The sequence below is a fragment of the Peromyscus californicus genome, unplaced genomic scaffold (genome assembly GCF_007827085.1).
Source record: "Peromyscus californicus insignis strain IS unplaced genomic scaffold, ASM782708v3 Scaffold_22__1_contigs__length_63687245, whole genome shotgun sequence".
Taxonomy (NCBI): domain Eukaryota; kingdom Metazoa; phylum Chordata; class Mammalia; order Rodentia; family Cricetidae; genus Peromyscus; species Peromyscus californicus.
In genome coordinates, this window is record NW_026294525.1 from 50,050,606 (window position 1) to 50,069,828 (window position 19,223).

Genomic DNA, 19,223 nt, shown 5'->3' on the forward strand with positions numbered 1-19,223 from the left:
TTCAACTCTTTTGTAACTAAAGAACGGAAAACTCTCAGGCCTAATTATTTAAAACAAATGCATGCTTTATCAATAAAAGTTAAATCATACATCAAAAAGTAAAAGTAAAAAGCAAAACTACCAAAATCTGATTTTCTAAAAACAAACAAACACTAAAAAAAGTGAGGAGAAAACCAGAGATTAGTAGCAAAATGACTAAAAGTTACTGCAGGAGACAGACACAGCTATCAGTCATTTTGTGGAAAAAGGCTTATATATACTGGGATCAAGTAGCTATTATGTGGGAAAATATAGCTGTCAAGCCTAATTTAACAATGAAATAGAATGTCTGAATAAGCCAGTAAGCACTGGAGAATTTGAACTGACAGGTAATTCTGACCTTTGATACAACTGTACAGGCACACCAGCATTAAATGTTTTTGCAACAAATACCTTTCTTTCTTTTTTACTGAACCCTTTCTGAAAATGGAAGAAAGCTTCACAAGTTTCTTTTATAAAGTTGCAATGTTAGGTTTTAAAAGCAGATAAATTATAAATTCTCTACTCAGGCTAGTACACTAAGCAACATATAAAGATTTGAAAACAAGTTTTTTACAGCATAAATAATAGCTCAAGAAGAAAGAGAAGAGGAATTATGAACCTCACAAATTAAAGAAAATTCATCCATGTCCATTTAAATTATACAAGACATGCATTTTAAATTTTGAGAATGTTCTACACATCAAAAGAATAAAGAGCATATAGGCAAAATTATTCATGGCTTTCTTTGAGGTGATAAGCAATTTTCAATTTGCTTTGGTATAGACAATGTGATTGTCCTGATTTTGTTGAGTGTTTTTTTTTTGGGGGGGGGGGGGGGTTGGTTTTGTGTGTGTGTTGTGTGTGCTATAGTTATCTGAGAAAAGGAACCACAGTTGAGAAAATGTCTTCTTATACTGGCCTGTAGGCAAGTCTCTTAATTTGCCACTACTGTGGAAAGGTCCAGCCTCTGGCAAGTGGTGCCATCTCTGGGCAGGTGGTTCTGGGTTGTGTAAGAAACCAGGCTGAGCATGAAAGTAAGCAGCACTCACTCCTCTGTGGCTTCTGCTTTAATTACTGCCTCCAGGTTTCTGCCCTGATTTTCCTCAGTGATAAACTGAGACCTGAAAGTTATAAGCTAAAATAAATTATTTCCTCCTCAAGATGCTTTTGGACATGAGGTTTTATCACAGCAATAGAAGCCCTAAAGCAGTGATAATAAAAATAATAAAAGAAAATGTTAAAAACCCAAGCAACTCTGACAAAAGACTTTGGATCCACGGCTCAAGTAGAATTAAATACTGAATAATTACAGTAAGTAGATAATACTTAAAATTTTATAAATTAATCCTCATTTGGATTGTAGCATAGAAAATTAGTAAATATTCATACACTATGAAATAAAGTCACAACTAACAAAAAAATGAACATGAAAATAGGACAGCATTTGTTTATCTCTAGGGGGAAGGAGCAATGCAAATTGTTGCTGCTTGCAAAGAATTAGATAAATTATATTTTCATAATAATTAATGACCACTATTTACAGGTACTTAATCTAACATAATAATTTAACAACCCTAAAGTAAAAGTCATTTACAAGTTTAATTAAAACAATTTGGAATGTGAACACGATTTATTCTCACATACTAGAAATAATTAGATGGGCAGGGTGGTGGTCTGAATGAGAATGGCTCCCATAGACTCATATAGTTGAATATTCCCTAGTTGGTGAAACTGTTCAGGAGAGATTAGGAGGTGTGGCCGTTTAGAGGTGGTATGTCACTGGGAACGAGCTTTGGGGTTTCAGAACACTTGGGCCATTCCCAGTTAGCATGTGTGTTTGTGTTCGTTCTCTGTGGGGTGTGTGTGTGTGTGTGTGTGTGTGTGTGTGTGTGTGTGTGTGTCTTTCTCTCCCCCTCGCCCTTCCTCTCTCTCTCTCCCTCCTTCCCTCTCTCTCTGCTTATTTATGGTGGGTCAAGATATGATCTCTCAGCTATTTATATCACGATATCCTTGCTCAACATCATAGACTATAACCCTCTGAAACTGTAAAGCCAAATTAAATACTTTATAAGTTGCCTTGGTCATGGTGCCCTATCACAGTAATGGAAAAATAACAAGATAGGCAATTAGTAAAGTTAAAACTAGAAAGAACTGTTTAGTTTTTATTTTCATATATATATAGCATACTGACAGTTTTCTAATTTGTAGAAAGAAAATAGGCTAACTTCATCTCAAAAGAAAAATTCACAGTAATAAATGTGAATACAGATAACTGACCAAAACTGTCTACTATCTGAAATATTTATCCAAACGCTTACATCATTTTCTAAGTTTAATGGCTGTTTACAAACTGACAAAAATATTAAAAATGTTTTCCTCAAACTCAAATATTACCAGAAATTTATCATTTATTTTACTAATGAAATATATTTCTTCTTTCTGTGCTGGATAAATATATTTCAAGAATAATTCCATGTGCTATTCCAAGTTAGTCCAAACAAATTTCATTGCATCAGATATAATTTCCTGGTTCATTCTCCTTTTAAAATACACACACACACTCACTCACTCCAGAGGTGGAAACTTCAGGAAACGCAATGGTGCTGGGTGGATAAATTCTGTTAGATTACCTTTAATTTCCAAAAAATTAAGAATTCATTCCACATAGTAAAAATGAATGAATGAATTAAGAGTATCAAACACAAAGCAGTACATATTCTATATTCCTAGCTGAAGGGACACATTTATGAGTATAAAATGAGTAGAACTTTACAAAGCAATATAAGGTAGTACGTTATATCATAATAGCTTAAATGTAGAAGAACATATGATAATCTGGTTATTTTTAATAAAGTCCAAGACTGATGTGATTTACAAATACACAATACAATGCCACACTTCATACTAGACATTTTACTTTTGGCAGGTGTGTGTGGTTGTGGTGTTGGTGTATGGAGTTATGTCTATGCCACGTATGGAGGCCATGGAAGGATGTCAATGTCTCACTGTTGTTTAACAATTGCATCATAACTGAAACATTCCATATCGCAGAGGTCTTTAAGATAAAAGATAAACAACTATAAATAGCTTCAGTAAGTTCATGAAACTGACCAGATTCACTAGGCCCCTCCCTCCCAAAATAAGTAATACAGACCAGCTGAGGGTCACTCTCAGACCAGTCAGGCTGTACAGATAATCCTGAGAAAATACTAGCTGGCTGGAAGAAGTTTAGAACAACTGAGTCACTGGGAAAGGACACTCTCAGATCTCTTGAACTGTATACAGACTGTGCAGTATGCTTCAGGTTCCCAGCTTTTGTGAGCTGTCACCAGTGCTGGGGTGGGATCTGGTGATAACACAGCTGTCTTTGGGTCATTTCTGCTCTTCTAAGTAACCCCTCACCCACATTCCTGTAGGTGATCCCAATAAAACTCATTGGTTTACCAAACTGGACTTAGATGGTATCTGTACTTCGGTTTGTTGTGGGTTCCGTATTTGTGGTGAGAAGACGTGTGTGTTGAGTCTCCCCACATAAAACCTGCTCTGACACTTTTCACCTTACTCTCTGAAATAGGGTCTCTCACTAAACCTGGAGCTAAACTGATACCAGCAAGCTCCAGCAATCCTTCTGTTTGTATCCACGTTTCAGCACTGTAGAATGTACCTGTGGTCATGCCTATCTTTTTGTGTGGGTGCTAGGGAGCTACACTCAGGTCCTAATGCTAAGAATACATCCTAAGTGTTCTTACCCTTTGAGCAACTTTCCTAGCCATCGAAAGTATTTCTTACAAAATATAAATATAATAGATTTAATATTATTTTGTAAACATAGTAAATCAATGTCAGATTATTCTTATTTTCAAATAAAATAATTATCAATAGTGCTAAATATCAAAAAATAACTGTATATTCTTAATAGCTTTAAAGAATATAAAGGAATATTTAGAACATGAAGTTTAGGCCACTACATTAAACCATGCTAATTACTCTCATAAAAATTTTCAATGACACCAGAAACGTGTGTGATACAAATAAATACAGAAAAGAAATCAGTCTCCACTCAGAAGATAACCTAACCAAATAATTCTCATTTCCAGGAATCAGTAAAAATCTGAAAAGAGACAGGTTCAGAAATGAATGTGCTATGGGTCAAAAAACACCATCTGCATAGATACAAGAGATAGTGCTAACAGCAAATGTCAGATTACAAATGCTACAGTACATGCCATCTGCATGAAAACAAGCTGTGAACATAAATAAATTCAAAACTCACTGTTTCCCTAGGAATTGGTTACACAGCAACTCCATCAATATTTATACTGGTACTAATTGTGCTGCAAATAGCACTTAAAATTGGAATAATACTAGTATGTATACTACCAATAGATCTAGAACATGGTAGCCTTTCTTGACATTTCAACCATCCCTTTAGAACTCATCTGAAGCCACAGATAAGAATTTATTCTATAATTTATAAGGAATAAAGTCAAAACTTGTATATGTTCAAACATTATGGTGCTAACAATTTGGGGAACATTGTGCTAGATGCTTTATATATATAAACCCAACAAATTCTCACAATATTATTAAGTAAATATTTGAAATGCAGTTTTTTAAGGGGCTGGCAATTTGCCTAACATCAAGATAGAAACAGGATTTACCTGGCTTCACATTTTTAAAAAACCTTCAACTTTTCAATTTATGCTCTTTTCTTAAAAATATAGCGAAAGCTGAAGAGACAACTCAGTGGTTAAGAGCACAAGACTGCAATCACAAAGACTGTACTTCAGAACACAAGGCCCATAAAACAAGCCTGGTATATGCCACCAACCCCACCACCAAGGGTAGCAAAGACAGAAAGATCACTGAGGTTTCCTGGCTTCTGGCCTAGCAGAGAAAACAGAAGCCCTAGGTCCAGGGAGAGACACTGCCTCAAAGAAATAGGCAGAAAGCAATAGAGGATACTTTATACTTTCTTCTGGCAGATACAAGCACACAGGTGTGCATATACTCACACAGATACATACACATAAACAAACAAACACGTAAATGAATGATCTATGCTGTGGGGAAAAGTTCCAGAATTTCTAACACTGTCTTGTTTTGTGACTTGAGCCTGAATTTTGAATTGGAGCTCTTTTTTCAGTTGGTTTTTGATGTTGTTTCCATTTTCATATATACACAACATGAAAGACTGCAAGGAAAATGGTAATGTCAAGAGAGAGAGCATGATTCAAGCTCATATAACAGTCATTTAAAACATAGTAGCTTTTCTGTTACTAATGTAACTATACTCTGGGAGAGGGGGCTCATTTTTAATAACTTTAAAAATAATTAATTCCAACACGTTAAAGAATCTTAAAGTTTTTCTACTCATACTGACAACAGCTTGAATAGAAAAATTACTCAGTCAAGGGTCAATTAGTCACTAGATCAATAACCTATGTTCAAAGCTAGAAAAGCACACATTAAGGAACAAAAATGTTCAGTACAGAAGTAGCTTTTTACATGCTTAAGTTACATATGAAAATATGTCTACATAGTTCCAATAAATTTCTACAACAGTAGACAACATGACTGTTTAAAGGCTGGGCATGGTGTGACATGCAATCCCAGCTCAGAGGAGGCAGCAAGATGATCATGAAGAGTTCAGAGTCAGCCAATGCTACCTACTATAATTCTGTCTCAGAAATCCAAGGGCTAAGGACAAAGCCTGCAGTAAAAAGCTTACAAGACTAACCATGTGAAAGGTCTTAGGTTTGATTATCAGGACCTTTACACAGATAGATGGATAGATAGATTAGATAGATAGATAGATAGATAGATAGATAGATAGATAGATAGATAGATAGATAGACAGACAAAAATAAAAATAAAAGAAATGGAATTAACTTTGTTATCAAATGACTACCCTTTTAACTTCCTTCTTTACAGGCTTATGTGAGAGATAAAAGTAAATAGTGGAAAGTTCTGAATCCAATACACAGAACCAAAAATAAACACTGCAACAGTTCAGGAAATAATTTAAAAAGCTTTGTCTTGAGGTTGATGAGATGGCTCACAGTTAAGAAACTTGTCGTTGTTGCCACGGCCAGAGGATAGGTTCACCAGAATCCATGTGGTTGTTTACAACCATCTGTAGTCCTCATTCCAGGGGATAGGATACCCTCTTTGGTCTCCAAGGGTACCAGACATGCACATGGCACATATACATACATGTAGACAAAACACTCATAAAATAAAATAAACTAATGTAAGAATTTAAATAAGTTTTAAAAAACTCTAAATATGTTCACTGGTAAAAACAATGGCATGACTGCCACAGAGGTAACTATTGAGTTTCCATTAAAATTCGAGACTCACTCCACTGGAGGAATTCCTGCCTTATACTATAAGCCTGGTCAAATTCCCATGTTTGGAAAGGTCATAGGCCCTAGGGATAACCTGCTGCTGACACCTTAAGGTGTCAAACTTCATTCTAAGTATTTAAGAATAGATGTACAAATTAGCACTACCTTATCATACTTCAGAGAATGTTCTGTTTGCAGTAGGCAAAAAAAATCAATGCAAAAACTCTTAACTGCTCCAGGTAGTGAGAATAAGTAACTACTGAATGCTCAGCCCTAACTGGGGACATCTATAAAACCACCTCCATGGCTTAAGGAACATCATGTAAAAGGGGATAGAAAGAATGTAGGAGTCAGAGGGTGAGAAGGAATACAGTGAAGAACTGTATTCTAGATATGACCTGGTTGTTGTAGATACAAACATATAGCAGTAGTGGTTACCTGCACAAAAACTGCATAAGACTGGGCCCATCAACATTCCATCATGAACAAGAATAGGCTCATTAAAGCTCTACCCCACCTTGGGTAGCTATAAGGTTAATGGTTGCTGAATGAGTAGTCCTAATCTGCAGCAGTACAGTCTCAGGTAAATTGCCCTTGTAACCTTTCATTCATGTTCATGAAAGCAACCCTAATTAAATGCAGTGAAGCACACACACACAAAGACATGAAAGAAGAAGACCTGTTGGGAAGATGAAGGAGTCTGACAAGGGGAGGAGGACAGGAGACTAACAGAGGGAGAGGATGTGATCAAAGTACATCTGTATTTGTATGAAATTATGAAAGATTAAGTAAATCTAAAAAGAAATTCAAATAAAAGTAGTATTGAGATACTAAAATAATAAAATAGCCCTACCCAGCAAAGGAAATCATTAATTGAGAGTAATAGACAGTCCACAAAATGAAAAAAAAAATCTTTACTAGATACGCATCTGATAGAGGATCAATTCCAGGATATACATAGAAATCAAAAAGTAGGCTGGGCGGTGGTGGCGCACGCCTTTAATCCCAGCACTTGGGAGGCAGAGGCAGGCGGATCTCTATGAGTTCGAGGCCAGCCTGGTCTCCAAAGCGAGTTCCAGGAAAGGCGCAAAGCTACACAGAGAAACCCTGTCTCGAAAAAACCAAAAAAAAAAAAAAAAAAAAAAAAAAAAAAAAAGAAATCAAAAAGTACACATAAGAACAACAAATAATACAATCTTTAGTACAAGATATTCATCTAACAGAGGATCAATTCCAGGATATATAGAGAAATCAAAAAGTCACACACCAGAACAAAAAAATAATTCAATCAGTAAATGGGTAAATAAATTGAATACATACTTTTCAAATTAAGAAATATAAATGACCAATGAATTACATGAAAATATATTCCCCCATCAGGGAAGCACAAATCAAAAGAAAAGTGAGATTCTAGTTCAGCCCAGGCAGAAAAGAAAAGTTCATAGGTATGGGGCTTCCTGTACACACCACTGCAGGAACAGAAATCAATATGAAAATTCCTCAGAAAGTTCAACATGGAACTCCCACATAATTATAACTAACTCTGGGTATATACAGTTAAAATACCCCCAGACATGTTTATCACTACAGTACTTACAAAAGCTAAGTTATGGAATCAGCCAGGTGTCTAATGAAGGAACAGACAGAATGTGGCATGCACATACACACAGGAGAGTTTCTTTCGGTGATAAAGTGGTTGGAACTGTAGAATAGGTAAACTGTAAAATAAGTCATTGTCACAAGATGGGCATCACATGCTTTATCTCATCTATGGGATTTAGGGAAGAGTAAAGAACATGAAAGTAAAGTAAAAGTTGGACTACTACAGATGTGGAATGGAAAAGGGTAAGAAAAGGCAATAAAAAATTATGATCAAAGTACATTATATGCATATGTAAAAATGCTGTAATAAAAGCTCATAATATGAAATTAAGATATACCTAAAAAATAAATAATAACACATAAGATACAGCACATTCTGAAGTGAAACTATATAAAAAAAATTGACTGCACAAGGCTCACCAGGTAAAGATGCTTGCTGCCAAACTTGATGACCTAGTTTGGTGTACAGGATCATGTTGGAAAGAAAGAACTGATTCCCCCAAATTATCTTCTGGCCTCAACACCTGCCTTCGTGCACACACGCGCGCGCACACACACATACACAGCATAATAAAAAAGAAAATATACTCCAACTCAATTACAAAGAAATGCATCCAAAGTACAAACCTGTATAACTTCTACAATAGAACAGAAGCCATCCTCAATGAGTATTCATTTTATTTACAGATAGGGAAACCAAATGGAGAGGGTAGACCACTTTCAACCCTACAAAGCAATGGCAATATATATATATATATATATATATATATATATATATGAAAAATAATATGTATATGTTTCATATAAAGCAACCCATTAAGATCAGATTTTTTAAAAAAAAATCACAGAATCAGACAATACAGCTTCATAGTAGCTTTTAATATATCAGCACGGCATGCCAGGCTTTGCTGTTTGGCTCCTGGCTGTCTGCACATCCTTTTTTCTCTGACATCCCTGTATATCCTGTAGGTCTCTAAACACACTATTCTTTCTACAGCCTGAAATATGTCACCTAATGTTCTGTTATACATGAAATAGTTAAAATTCATCATATTTTAAGACTAAGTTCAAGCATAACCTCCTTTCTGAACAGTTTTCCTACTCCACTGAACTATTACACAATCTGTTTTTGTTCCTACATTTGTAGACAGCATAAAACTAATGTTATTTGTCAGCATGTCGCCTCTTATTTAGCAATTATCCACCAAAGCAAAATTTCTATCTCATTCTTTAAAAAAAGAAAACAATGTTTAATTTACATTTTTGTGTGTATATGTGTACATGCAAGTGCATGCTCACGTGTACAAACAGGCATGAATGATTTCCTTCCAACATGTACATTAAACTCAACATGTATTGAACTCAGGTTGTCTGGATTGGCAGCAAGCACTTGGTCATCTTGATAGCCTGCATTCATTCTTTTATGTCCTTTAACTAACAATGTATCTAGAAACATAGTAATAAGCAGAATAAGCAGGTGGTGAACGGCTGTATGTACAATTTCAATTTGCCCTTGCATATGAAGCAAATTATGAAACATTCTAGGAAATTGGAAAGTATCCTCCTTTCAACAATGCCTTCATTTACATACTTAAAATGCATGCTGGAAAACTAAGAAATGTAAATCTCACTCTAGATATTCAGAAGTAAAAAATAAGATAGTTTTTATGTATGGTTCACTCAGAAAAAAAACAAAAAAAACTATGAGTTCAATGTTTCTAAGTTTCATTACAGGCATCACACTAAGCTAAAAAAAAAAGTAAAAATCAGTAAAAATTTTGATGTATCATAAACTTTAAAACAGTATTATTTGTATAATATTTAAAAAAATTCATGTCATGTCATAATGTATAACAGATCTGATATAAAATAACCAAGTAAAAGTAACTACAGACTTAAGACTGACCATAGAAATAAACACATAATCCTTTACTTCCAAAAAGCTAACTTTAATTCTCTAAATTAATTTAAGACAGTTTCTTTGTATTTGTAACATTCTATATGATTTAAAAACTCTTAATAGTATTAATAGCAATAGTAGTAGTAATAGTAGCATTGGTAGTATTAATAGTGGCAATAGTACTAATAGCATTAATTAGCAGCAACAGTAGCTATAGTATTAATAGTAATACTAAGCCAAATAATGATATTTTCCACATATGGGGTGACATTTAATGCTTATACAAACCCTTTATCATTCTATTAGTATCCCCTTGAGATACAGAGCAAGAAAACTGGGCTTCTTAGAGAGTCTGTCACCTCAGTTCTCACAAACAATGAGTGGACGGGTATAAAAATCTGATTTCAAAGTCTCTGCCTTTTTTAAATAGTATGTTATATATCACCTAATCTTTTAGCAAACATGTTAGTCACTCAATTTGTCCAGTATTAAAAATGCTTTGATGCTGTAATTTATAAATGAAATGATGCCATACTGAGGACAAAACTAAAACCCCCATAATATACTTTCCATGTGGCTGTTCAGACTAATTCATCACTTTGACTAATATAACCAAATTACTGCAGAGAATGGAACTACAATAATGCTTTCCATCTTCTGACAGAAAAATAAAATTTAAAGGTAATCTCTTTATACTGTACAAATGGCTTAAACTATAAAGTGATGTGGCTGGGGAAATGGCCCAGCAGGTAAAGTACCTGCTGTCAGACATCAAGACCTGAATTTGTAAAAGCTAAGCACAGCAGCAGTGTCCCTAACTTCAGGGCTGGTGAGAAACAAGGGCACCAGTGTGTCATGGGGCCCTGCTGCCAACCAGTCTAACCCGAATGGATGAGCTCAAAGCTCAGTGAGTGTCTCAAATATAAGACAGAGAGTACAAGAGGACATCAATCTCTGCTCTCCACACATGCACATGGATCTTGATGGAGAAACTGTAATTACCTTTTTACTAAACCGACATAAATCCAAACAACAACAATCTAAATATGTACCCTTATGTCCACAGACTAGGTAAGTGTTGTTCTTATTCTTCATCAAAGAAACTTCTCTCTGCAATAGTGGGAGATCATTACAGAAAACCACAACTGATTAAAATGCAAAGTACGAGTAATCATGTGTTCACAGTCCCAACTGATAGATCTACAATACAATTCCTGCACCTAAGACTCAGGGATCATTGGGGAAGAGGGGGCAAGAAGACTGTAAAAAGCAGAAAAACAGGAAGTTGCTGTGAGACTATGTATTCTAGAAATGAGATGACACACCCATGAAGTATCTTCAACATAGCTGCCTAAAAGAGCCCTGAACAAGGATGACATGCTAACCTGAAAAAGGGGAAATCTCGTGGAGCCTCAATCCTAGACAAAGAACTACAGGCAACTAAAAATGCTGAAAGTCCCCAATTGTTTAGCTAATGAAATAATGTACATACAAGTAATATGTAGACTACGCAGTTGTGTGTGTGTGTGTGTGTGTGTGTGTGTGTGTGTGTGTGTGTGTGTGCAAAACAATTAAAGAAAAAGAGGCCATGAATTTGTGAGAGAGCAAGGGGAGGCAGAGTACATGGGAAAGACTAGAGAGAGGAAAAGGAAGAGGGAAATAATGTAATTATTTTGAAAAAAAATCTAGTCAGCCAATTAATTGATTCTCAATAGTTATTGTTTCAAGCAGAAATTGGTCAAAATTTTCCTTAATCAATGTCAATTAACATATAAATATTTCTAATACTCTGAGGATATTTTGTCGCACAATGCTTAGAAATACATAATGCTGTAAAAACAGTATAAACAGTTATTCCTAAAGCACCCACATAATTTCTCATTTAAATCTACATATTTCTCGGCGTAAAAGTATTAATTACTGCAGTGAAACAATACTTTTAAGTAAGAGTATCCCACTTTCACTACTCATTGCACTCAGTCTTCCTGAAAGAACCAACTGGAATAGTATATGTGCCTCCTACGTAAAAGCACTTAGCTAGAAATCTCAGTACCAGTGACAAATCAGAATGTTAAAGGGAGTACTTTTATGCTGGCTATGTTTAAAAGGTTATTCTTGGCTGAGTATGTACCTCAGTGTTAACGTATACATTTAATATGTATGTTCAAAGCTCTAGGTTCATGACCAATAGTGTAAGAAGAAATAAATTTTTAAAGAGCTTTTCATTAAGACAGTTCATGTTTATATACAACTTCAAAACTTCAACTGTACCTCATCCTGAAGTTCATCACCGCTTTTAACCGAAGCAAGCATGTCATATAAGGTACAGCAAAGATCTTCAATTCTCGGTGCTTCAGTCATTTCCTTTAAAGTTGCATTCAAGTACTTCTCAACTTCACACCACAAAAAGGAACCATTTGCTTTTTCCACTGGCTTGAGTTCAGGGGTGTAGTGCTCCTGAAAATGTTCATTCAGGAACTTCTTGTAGTCTAAGCTGATAGTTTTCTGGGCTTCACCATTTATTGGCAATTCATCAAAGTGGTCCAGATCATGCATGTCAAAGGAAAATGCTAAGTTTTTACCAAAAACCACTACATCACTACATTCATTTTCTGCCATCTGGACAAGAGCAGTCAGATCATCCTGACTAAAATGAGAAATAATTCGATTAGTGGCATTACAAGCTGCAGTAGCAGATGACGATGGAAAGGGACCAAACATCTGTCTGATGGCTTTTGTCTCCGTGTAACCAACAGAGTCCGTCAAGTGAAATGTCATAAAGAGAAATGCAGCTCCACTTTCAATTGCTTCTCTCCCATTATCTGTTCCAACTATCCAAAGACAAAAACAAGAAAAAAGTATTAGCTCAATTGAATCATCCATCATCCAACTTGATGTTTAAAAAAAAAAAAAAATCCTTCCACTTTTTGAGTTAAATCAATTTAGGACCAAAAAAGTCCATTCCCAAGTTCCCAAAGAACTATGTTTGATCAACAAAGAGCATTTTGTAGTCTATATTAAATACAGAAGCTATATAATAAAAACCCTTGCCTCTTTCTAAAAATCAACTATGAATTAAAATTTATTTAAAAATAAACAATAATTTGATGATAAACTATAGTAAGATTTTAAACTCAGAATTACAGACATGAAATTCAAAGGAAACCTCACATACTCATAGCTTTCTTCCCAATTTGTACAACAGACTTACATAACAAGAAATAATTGCGTATGAATCTAAACAACTCTCATCCAAAAACATTTCATACCACCAGGATATGTGTGAATTTACCATACTTTAAAATATGAAAGGATGCTATGTTAAAGAAGAAGGAAAACCTCACAGAGGCAAATGATCAGATGCTATTCTTAAAGCATTGACTTCCCATAAACAATTATCTTAAATAAAAAGAGAAAACCAGCCGGGCGGTGGTGGCGCACGCCTTTAATCCCAGCACTTGGGAGGCAGAGCCAGGTGGATCTCTGTGAGTTCGAGGCCAGCCTGGGCTACCAAGTGAGTTCCAGGAAAGGCGCAAAGCTACACAGAGAAACCCTGTCTCGAAAAACCAAAAAAAAAAAAAAGAGAAAACGATTGAATTTCAAAAAATTTCAGAGAATATTCTTATAGCAGGGAATTAAAAAATAAGAATTTAAATCTTCAATAAGCCCTAAACTTGTCAATACAAGGAACATCTGAATCTTCCTAAAAGCCTAGTTCAAATCATCCTTCAAAATACTGAACAGTTTGGATAACTAGATCTAAATTCTTACAGAAGCATGAACTGACCCCATCTTTTACTGTTTGTTTTCCTCCAGCCCTGCTATCTAGTACACATTTTCTACTCTAATCAAAAACAGACGTCTTAATATTCAGGAGTAGGTCCCTGCCAGATACCATGGAATCCATTAAGCTAAGAAAGCTGAGGCACGAGGATCACCTGAGTCCAGAACTGACTAGCCTACACAACATAGCATGATCTTATGCCCCCAAAATAAAATTCCCAAAGTTGTTATTTAAATAGAAAATAAAACAAAAATATAATAAAAATAAAAAACCAGCCAGGTTCTATTTTGTCTATTTTCACATCCTTACTTATCATTCCCTGGAGTCCCGATTGTTCAAATCCTATTCATTTTTCAATTCCAGCTCTTAGCTCCATCTTCCAAGGAGAGCAACACTGTGCTTAATTCTGTATTTTCTGACTCTACTTGTCCCAGGTGGATAGCTCAACAAGGAATAGTTGACTTAAATCCTGCCCACATAGACACCAAACTAGTTATTCCTAGACTAGATCACAAGGTGAAAGTAAATGTTTAAATGTAACTTACAAGTTTAGAATGTCAATAGCATATGTGTGAGTAAGCAATTTCACCATGTTAATCCCAATGCTTTTCAAGTATGACTCTATAATTTGCAGAACACTGTTGTATACATGTTTTACTGGTATTTAAGAAAACATGACTAATTTTTTTTTAAGTTATACTGTGCTTGTAAACCAACAAGTTCTCTGCATATATTTTTCTTCTCTTATGGGCACTACTTAGAGATTTGGGTTTTAGATATTTCTATAGGTAATTTAACAAAGTTGGTACTGTTAATATTAAACTCTAAACATAAAAAGGAATTCATGACACTGGAGAGATGGCTCAGCAATTAAGAGCAATGACTGCTCTTGCAGAAGATCCACTTTTGATTTCCAGCACCCACATGAAGCTCACAACATCCCTAACTTCACTTCCATGGCACTCACCACCCTCTTCTGGTCTACATGCACATGTTGCACAAACACTTAGATACGTAAGACACCCACACACATAAAACAAAGTTTTAAATTATTTTAATGGAATTCATGCCTATATCCAACATTACAGCACATAACATTTCTTTATAAAAACAATTTATTCAAACTTCTTCATTAAGTTATCTTACTTTGTTCTTTAAAAAAAAACTCCTTGTTCCCACTGTACTAGGTTCCCTGTAAGTTCCTAAAAAGTCGATGTTTCTCCTGAGAAGCTTTTGTAGAGCAAAGGATAGGTCAACAAGGCAAAGCGACATCCTACAGAATAGGAAAAGATCTTCACCAACCCCACATCTGACAGAGGTCTGATATCCAGAATATATAAAGAACTCAAGAAATTAGACATCAAAATGCCCAACAGTCCAATTAAGAAATGGGCTATAGAACTAAACAGAATTCTCAACACAGGAAACTCAAATGGCTGAAAGACATTTAAGGAATTGCTCAACATCCCTAATTATCAGGGAAATGCAAATCAAAACAACTCTGAGATACCACCTTACACCTGTCAGAATGGCTAAGATCAAAAACACTGAAGACACCTTATGCTGGAGAAGATGTGGAGCTATGGCAACTCTCCTCCACTGCTGGTGGGAATGCAAGCTTGTACAAACACTTTGGAAATCAATATGGCGCTTTCTTAGAAAATTGGGAATCAATCTCCCCCAAGATCCAGCTATATCACTCTTGGGCATATTCCCAAGGAATGCTCAATCATACCACAAGGGCACTTGCTCAGCTATGTTCATATCAGCATTGTTTGTAATAGCCAGAACCTGGAAACAACCTAGATGCCCTTCAACTGAAGAATGGATAAATAAAATGTGGTACATATACACAATGGAATACTACTCAGCAGAGAAAAACAATGACATCATGAGCTTTGCAGACAAATGGATGGATCTAGAAAAAATGATCCTGAGTGAGGTAACGCAGACTCAGAAAGACAATCATGGTATGTACTCACTCAGAGGAGGATACTAGATGTGCAACAAGGATGACTGGACTGCTACTCACATCACTAGGGAGGCTACCTGGAAAACAGGACCCCAAGAAAGACACGGGGATCGGCCAATGACAGAGAAATGGATGAGATCTACATGAACACCATGGACGTGATTAGGGGTAATGAAGGGCAAGGATCAAGAGAAAGAGAGCTTAGAGGAGCGGGAGATCCCAGCTGGATCAAGAACAGAGGAGAACAAGGAATAAAAGACCATGATAAATGAAGACCACATGAGAATAGGAAGAAGCAAAGTGCCAGAGAGGTCCACAGAAATCCACAAAGACACCCCCACAATAGACTACTGGCAATGGTCGAGAGACAGCCCAAACTGACCTACTCTGGTGATAGGATGGCCAAACACCCTAATTGTCGTGCTAGAAACCCCATCCAATGACTGAGGGAACCGGATGCAGAGATCCACGGCCAGGCCCCAGGTGGAGCTCCAGGAGTCCAATTGGCGAGAAAGAGGAGGGTTTGTATGAGCGAGAATTGTTGAGACCAAGGTTGGAAAAAGCACAGGGACAAATAGCCAAACGAATGGAAACACATGAACTATGAACCAATAGCTGAGGAGCCCCCAACTGGATCAGGCCCTCTGGATAAGTGAGACAGTTAATTAGCTTGATCTGTTTGGGAGGCATCCAGGCAGTGGGACCCGGTCCTGTACTCAGTGCATGAGTTGGCTGTTTGAAACCTGGGACTTATACAGGGACACCTGGCTCAGCCTGGGAGGAGGGGACTGGACCTGCCTGGACTGAATCTACCAGGTGGAACTCAATCCCCAGGGGAGTCTTTGCCATGGAGGACATGGGAATGGGGGGTGGGCTGGGAGGAAGGCCGGGGGGGGGGGGGGGGGGAACGACACAAGGGAATCTGTGGCTGATATGTAGAATTAAATTAAATTATAAAATAAAAAAAAGAAATAACATAAAAAAAGTCGATGCTTCTCTAATTCTTGTTTACTAAATAAATCTTAATATAAATAAATCACTTTAGAATAGATGGAAGAAACATGTTACATTACTAAAAGTGGAATTAACTTAATTTACCAATAATAGGTAAGTTACTGGTAAAGTTATGGTACAACCTTGGTATAATATGGAGAAATCGTGCATATTATTGTCTTAGTGTTATATTGCTGTGAAGAGTCACCATGACCATGGCAACTTCTATAAAAGAAAGCATTTAACATGGTGGGAAGCATGGCAGCATGCAGATTGGTGCTGGAACAATAGTTAAGAGCTACATTCTGATCAATCTTGATCAGTAGCAAAGAGAGAGGGAGAGATAAAGAGACAGAGAGACTGACTGACTCTGGGCTTGGCATGGGCTTTTGAAACCTCAGAGCCCATCCCCAGGGACACACTTCCTACAAGGCCACACTGGCTAATATTTTCAAATAGTGCCACTCCCTGGTGATCAAGTATTCAAATCTATGAGTCTATAGAGGCTATTCTTATTCAAACCATCAAGGTCATCAAAAAAAATATTAACATGTATGCTAAGCAGGAGAAAAATCCATGAGTCAACATTCAACAGAAAAATGAACACAGATCAAATGCATTTTTTTCAAAATTTCAAATACAACTGACTTATGTCTACAAAGTTTCAAAATTAACAATTACTTTAAAACTTTAAACTTAGCTTGGGCATGGTGTTTCATAAATGTCAATACCACTACCTTGTTGTAGGTATTCATTCTGTCAATAGCTTTGGAGTAACAGCCTTATGCTGTGGTCTCTTGGCAGGTTATATGACTGCTTTAAAATCTGAGGAGTGCTTGGTCACTCTCTCTTGCGGTGATCAGAAACCAGACAGCAGGATCCATTTGCTCCCGGGCAGAATGGAGGTCAAAGACTGCTGTTTACTTGGTTCTGTATCCATGAGTGTATTTTCCCTATTTTATATCTTAATAAATCCTTGATACCCTTTTAACAGACTCTTGTTACTTCCCTTACAAATGGTGCCCAGATGAACACACCCCACAGGCTCCTACTAAGGCTACTTTTGCATGGCTTCCAGCCACCCCTCCAAAGGCTGTTGGTGCACTTCCCACACCAGCAATCAGCCGCCAGTCCCTGTTTCACAGGACTCTCCCCTCCCATAGCAGGCTTGCTAATACCCGCAACAGATGCTTGGGCATTCTACATTGAGCCACAGGCCTGCCCCGCCAGCAACATGGGGCTAGCCCCTCCTGCATTCAGTGGCCCTTTGGACTATAAACTGTTCAGGACAGTTCCAAGGTGGCTACCTGAAATGGTCCACCATCTTACACCTCTGGCCATAACTTAAGAACAAGCTTTACCCACCACTCTGAGACTGGCTACGAATGCTACAGCTAGTCCTAATGAGACTTAACCACTGCTTTAGGTTTTTGTTTGTTTGTTTGTTTGTTTGTTTTACAGGATCCCACAGAAATACTGTTGCCCTCCCTATAAACAGCAGGAAGCAACCTCTCCCAACAGGTTTTTGTTTTCTCAGGGTTTTGAATAATTGTCATCTGTAAGGGATTGGTTATAAGTTGTAATAGGTTTAGGGGTTGGAACAATAATGTTTAGACTCAGGAATCTCCTTTGAAGAAGAAAAAGGGGGAATAGATAAAATAGGATAAAAGGTAGATTATTGTATCTACTTGTAAACTAAATTCTTGCATATTGATACAAATGTAAAATTATTTTTCTATTCCTGTTTAAGATAATTTGTATATTAATACAAATACAAAACTATATTCATCATATTGTACATATGTTCCTATTCCTGTTTAAAATTTTATTGCATATTTATAAAAATGTAAAATTGTATTTGTTATACTATATGTATGCTCTACTTCTGTTTAGGATATATTGTATATTGATACATATTAAGGATGTTGTCATATTGCACTATACATTACTATCTCAGATTAAGATATTTTTGTATATTGTCACAAATTCGAGGTTATTGTCCTTGTACTGTATCTCTATTTGCAGATTGTTTATATGTGACGCTTTAGTATTTAATCTATTTAGGTTGGTAAGAAATACAGGTTATTAGTCACCCATGCTTATCATACTTATAGTCATTTGTTAGGTTTTCTAGATATTACAGAGGTGTATATCAGATGGATAGATAATCATCAAATACTTCATAGAACTAGAAAATATGGCATTTAAATGTTTTAATAACTTAGAATACTGTTGACATGAGACACGATTGCTCCTGGCATCACTGATCTACTCTGAGAGGATGATGGGCATCAAATTCACTCCATATGGTATGGAGCTTATCTTATTCTTGGCAAAAGTGGCCTGTTGGACAAAGAACTGCCCTTGCCTCAACTGCTGACAGTAAGCACACTGTCCGATCTGGATGAAGAGAACACAAGGAAATTTGACTATTGAACCGCACCAAGACAGTGTAGGACAGTCTTTCAAATCTTCCTGCTTTTCAGATATTGTAGGCCTATAGCCAAAAGTGGATGTCCCACCGTTGCAGTGAAATATTGGGTGACTGTCCAGGCAGCGAGCTGTCTGTCATTTCTTGCATTTTTCAGAAGTTGCTTGGTT

The 19,223-nt window shown here is 36.4% G+C and overlaps 1 protein-coding gene across 4 annotated transcripts in view; it reads right to left on the reverse strand.

Moving 5' to 3' along the window:
- The window catches only part of Ascc3 (activating signal cointegrator 1 complex subunit 3), a 337,712-nt gene that overhangs the window by 286,771 nt on the left and 31,718 nt on the right, over window positions 1–19,223 (reverse strand). For all 4 annotated transcript variants that reach the window (XM_052751374.1, XM_052751375.1, XM_052751376.1 and 1 more), the window contains one exon: window positions 12,145–12,704. In XM_052751374.1, the coding sequence (XP_052607334.1) occupies window positions 12,145–12,704 (560 nt within the window). The remainder of the gene's footprint in view (window positions 1–12,144; window positions 12,705–19,223) is intronic.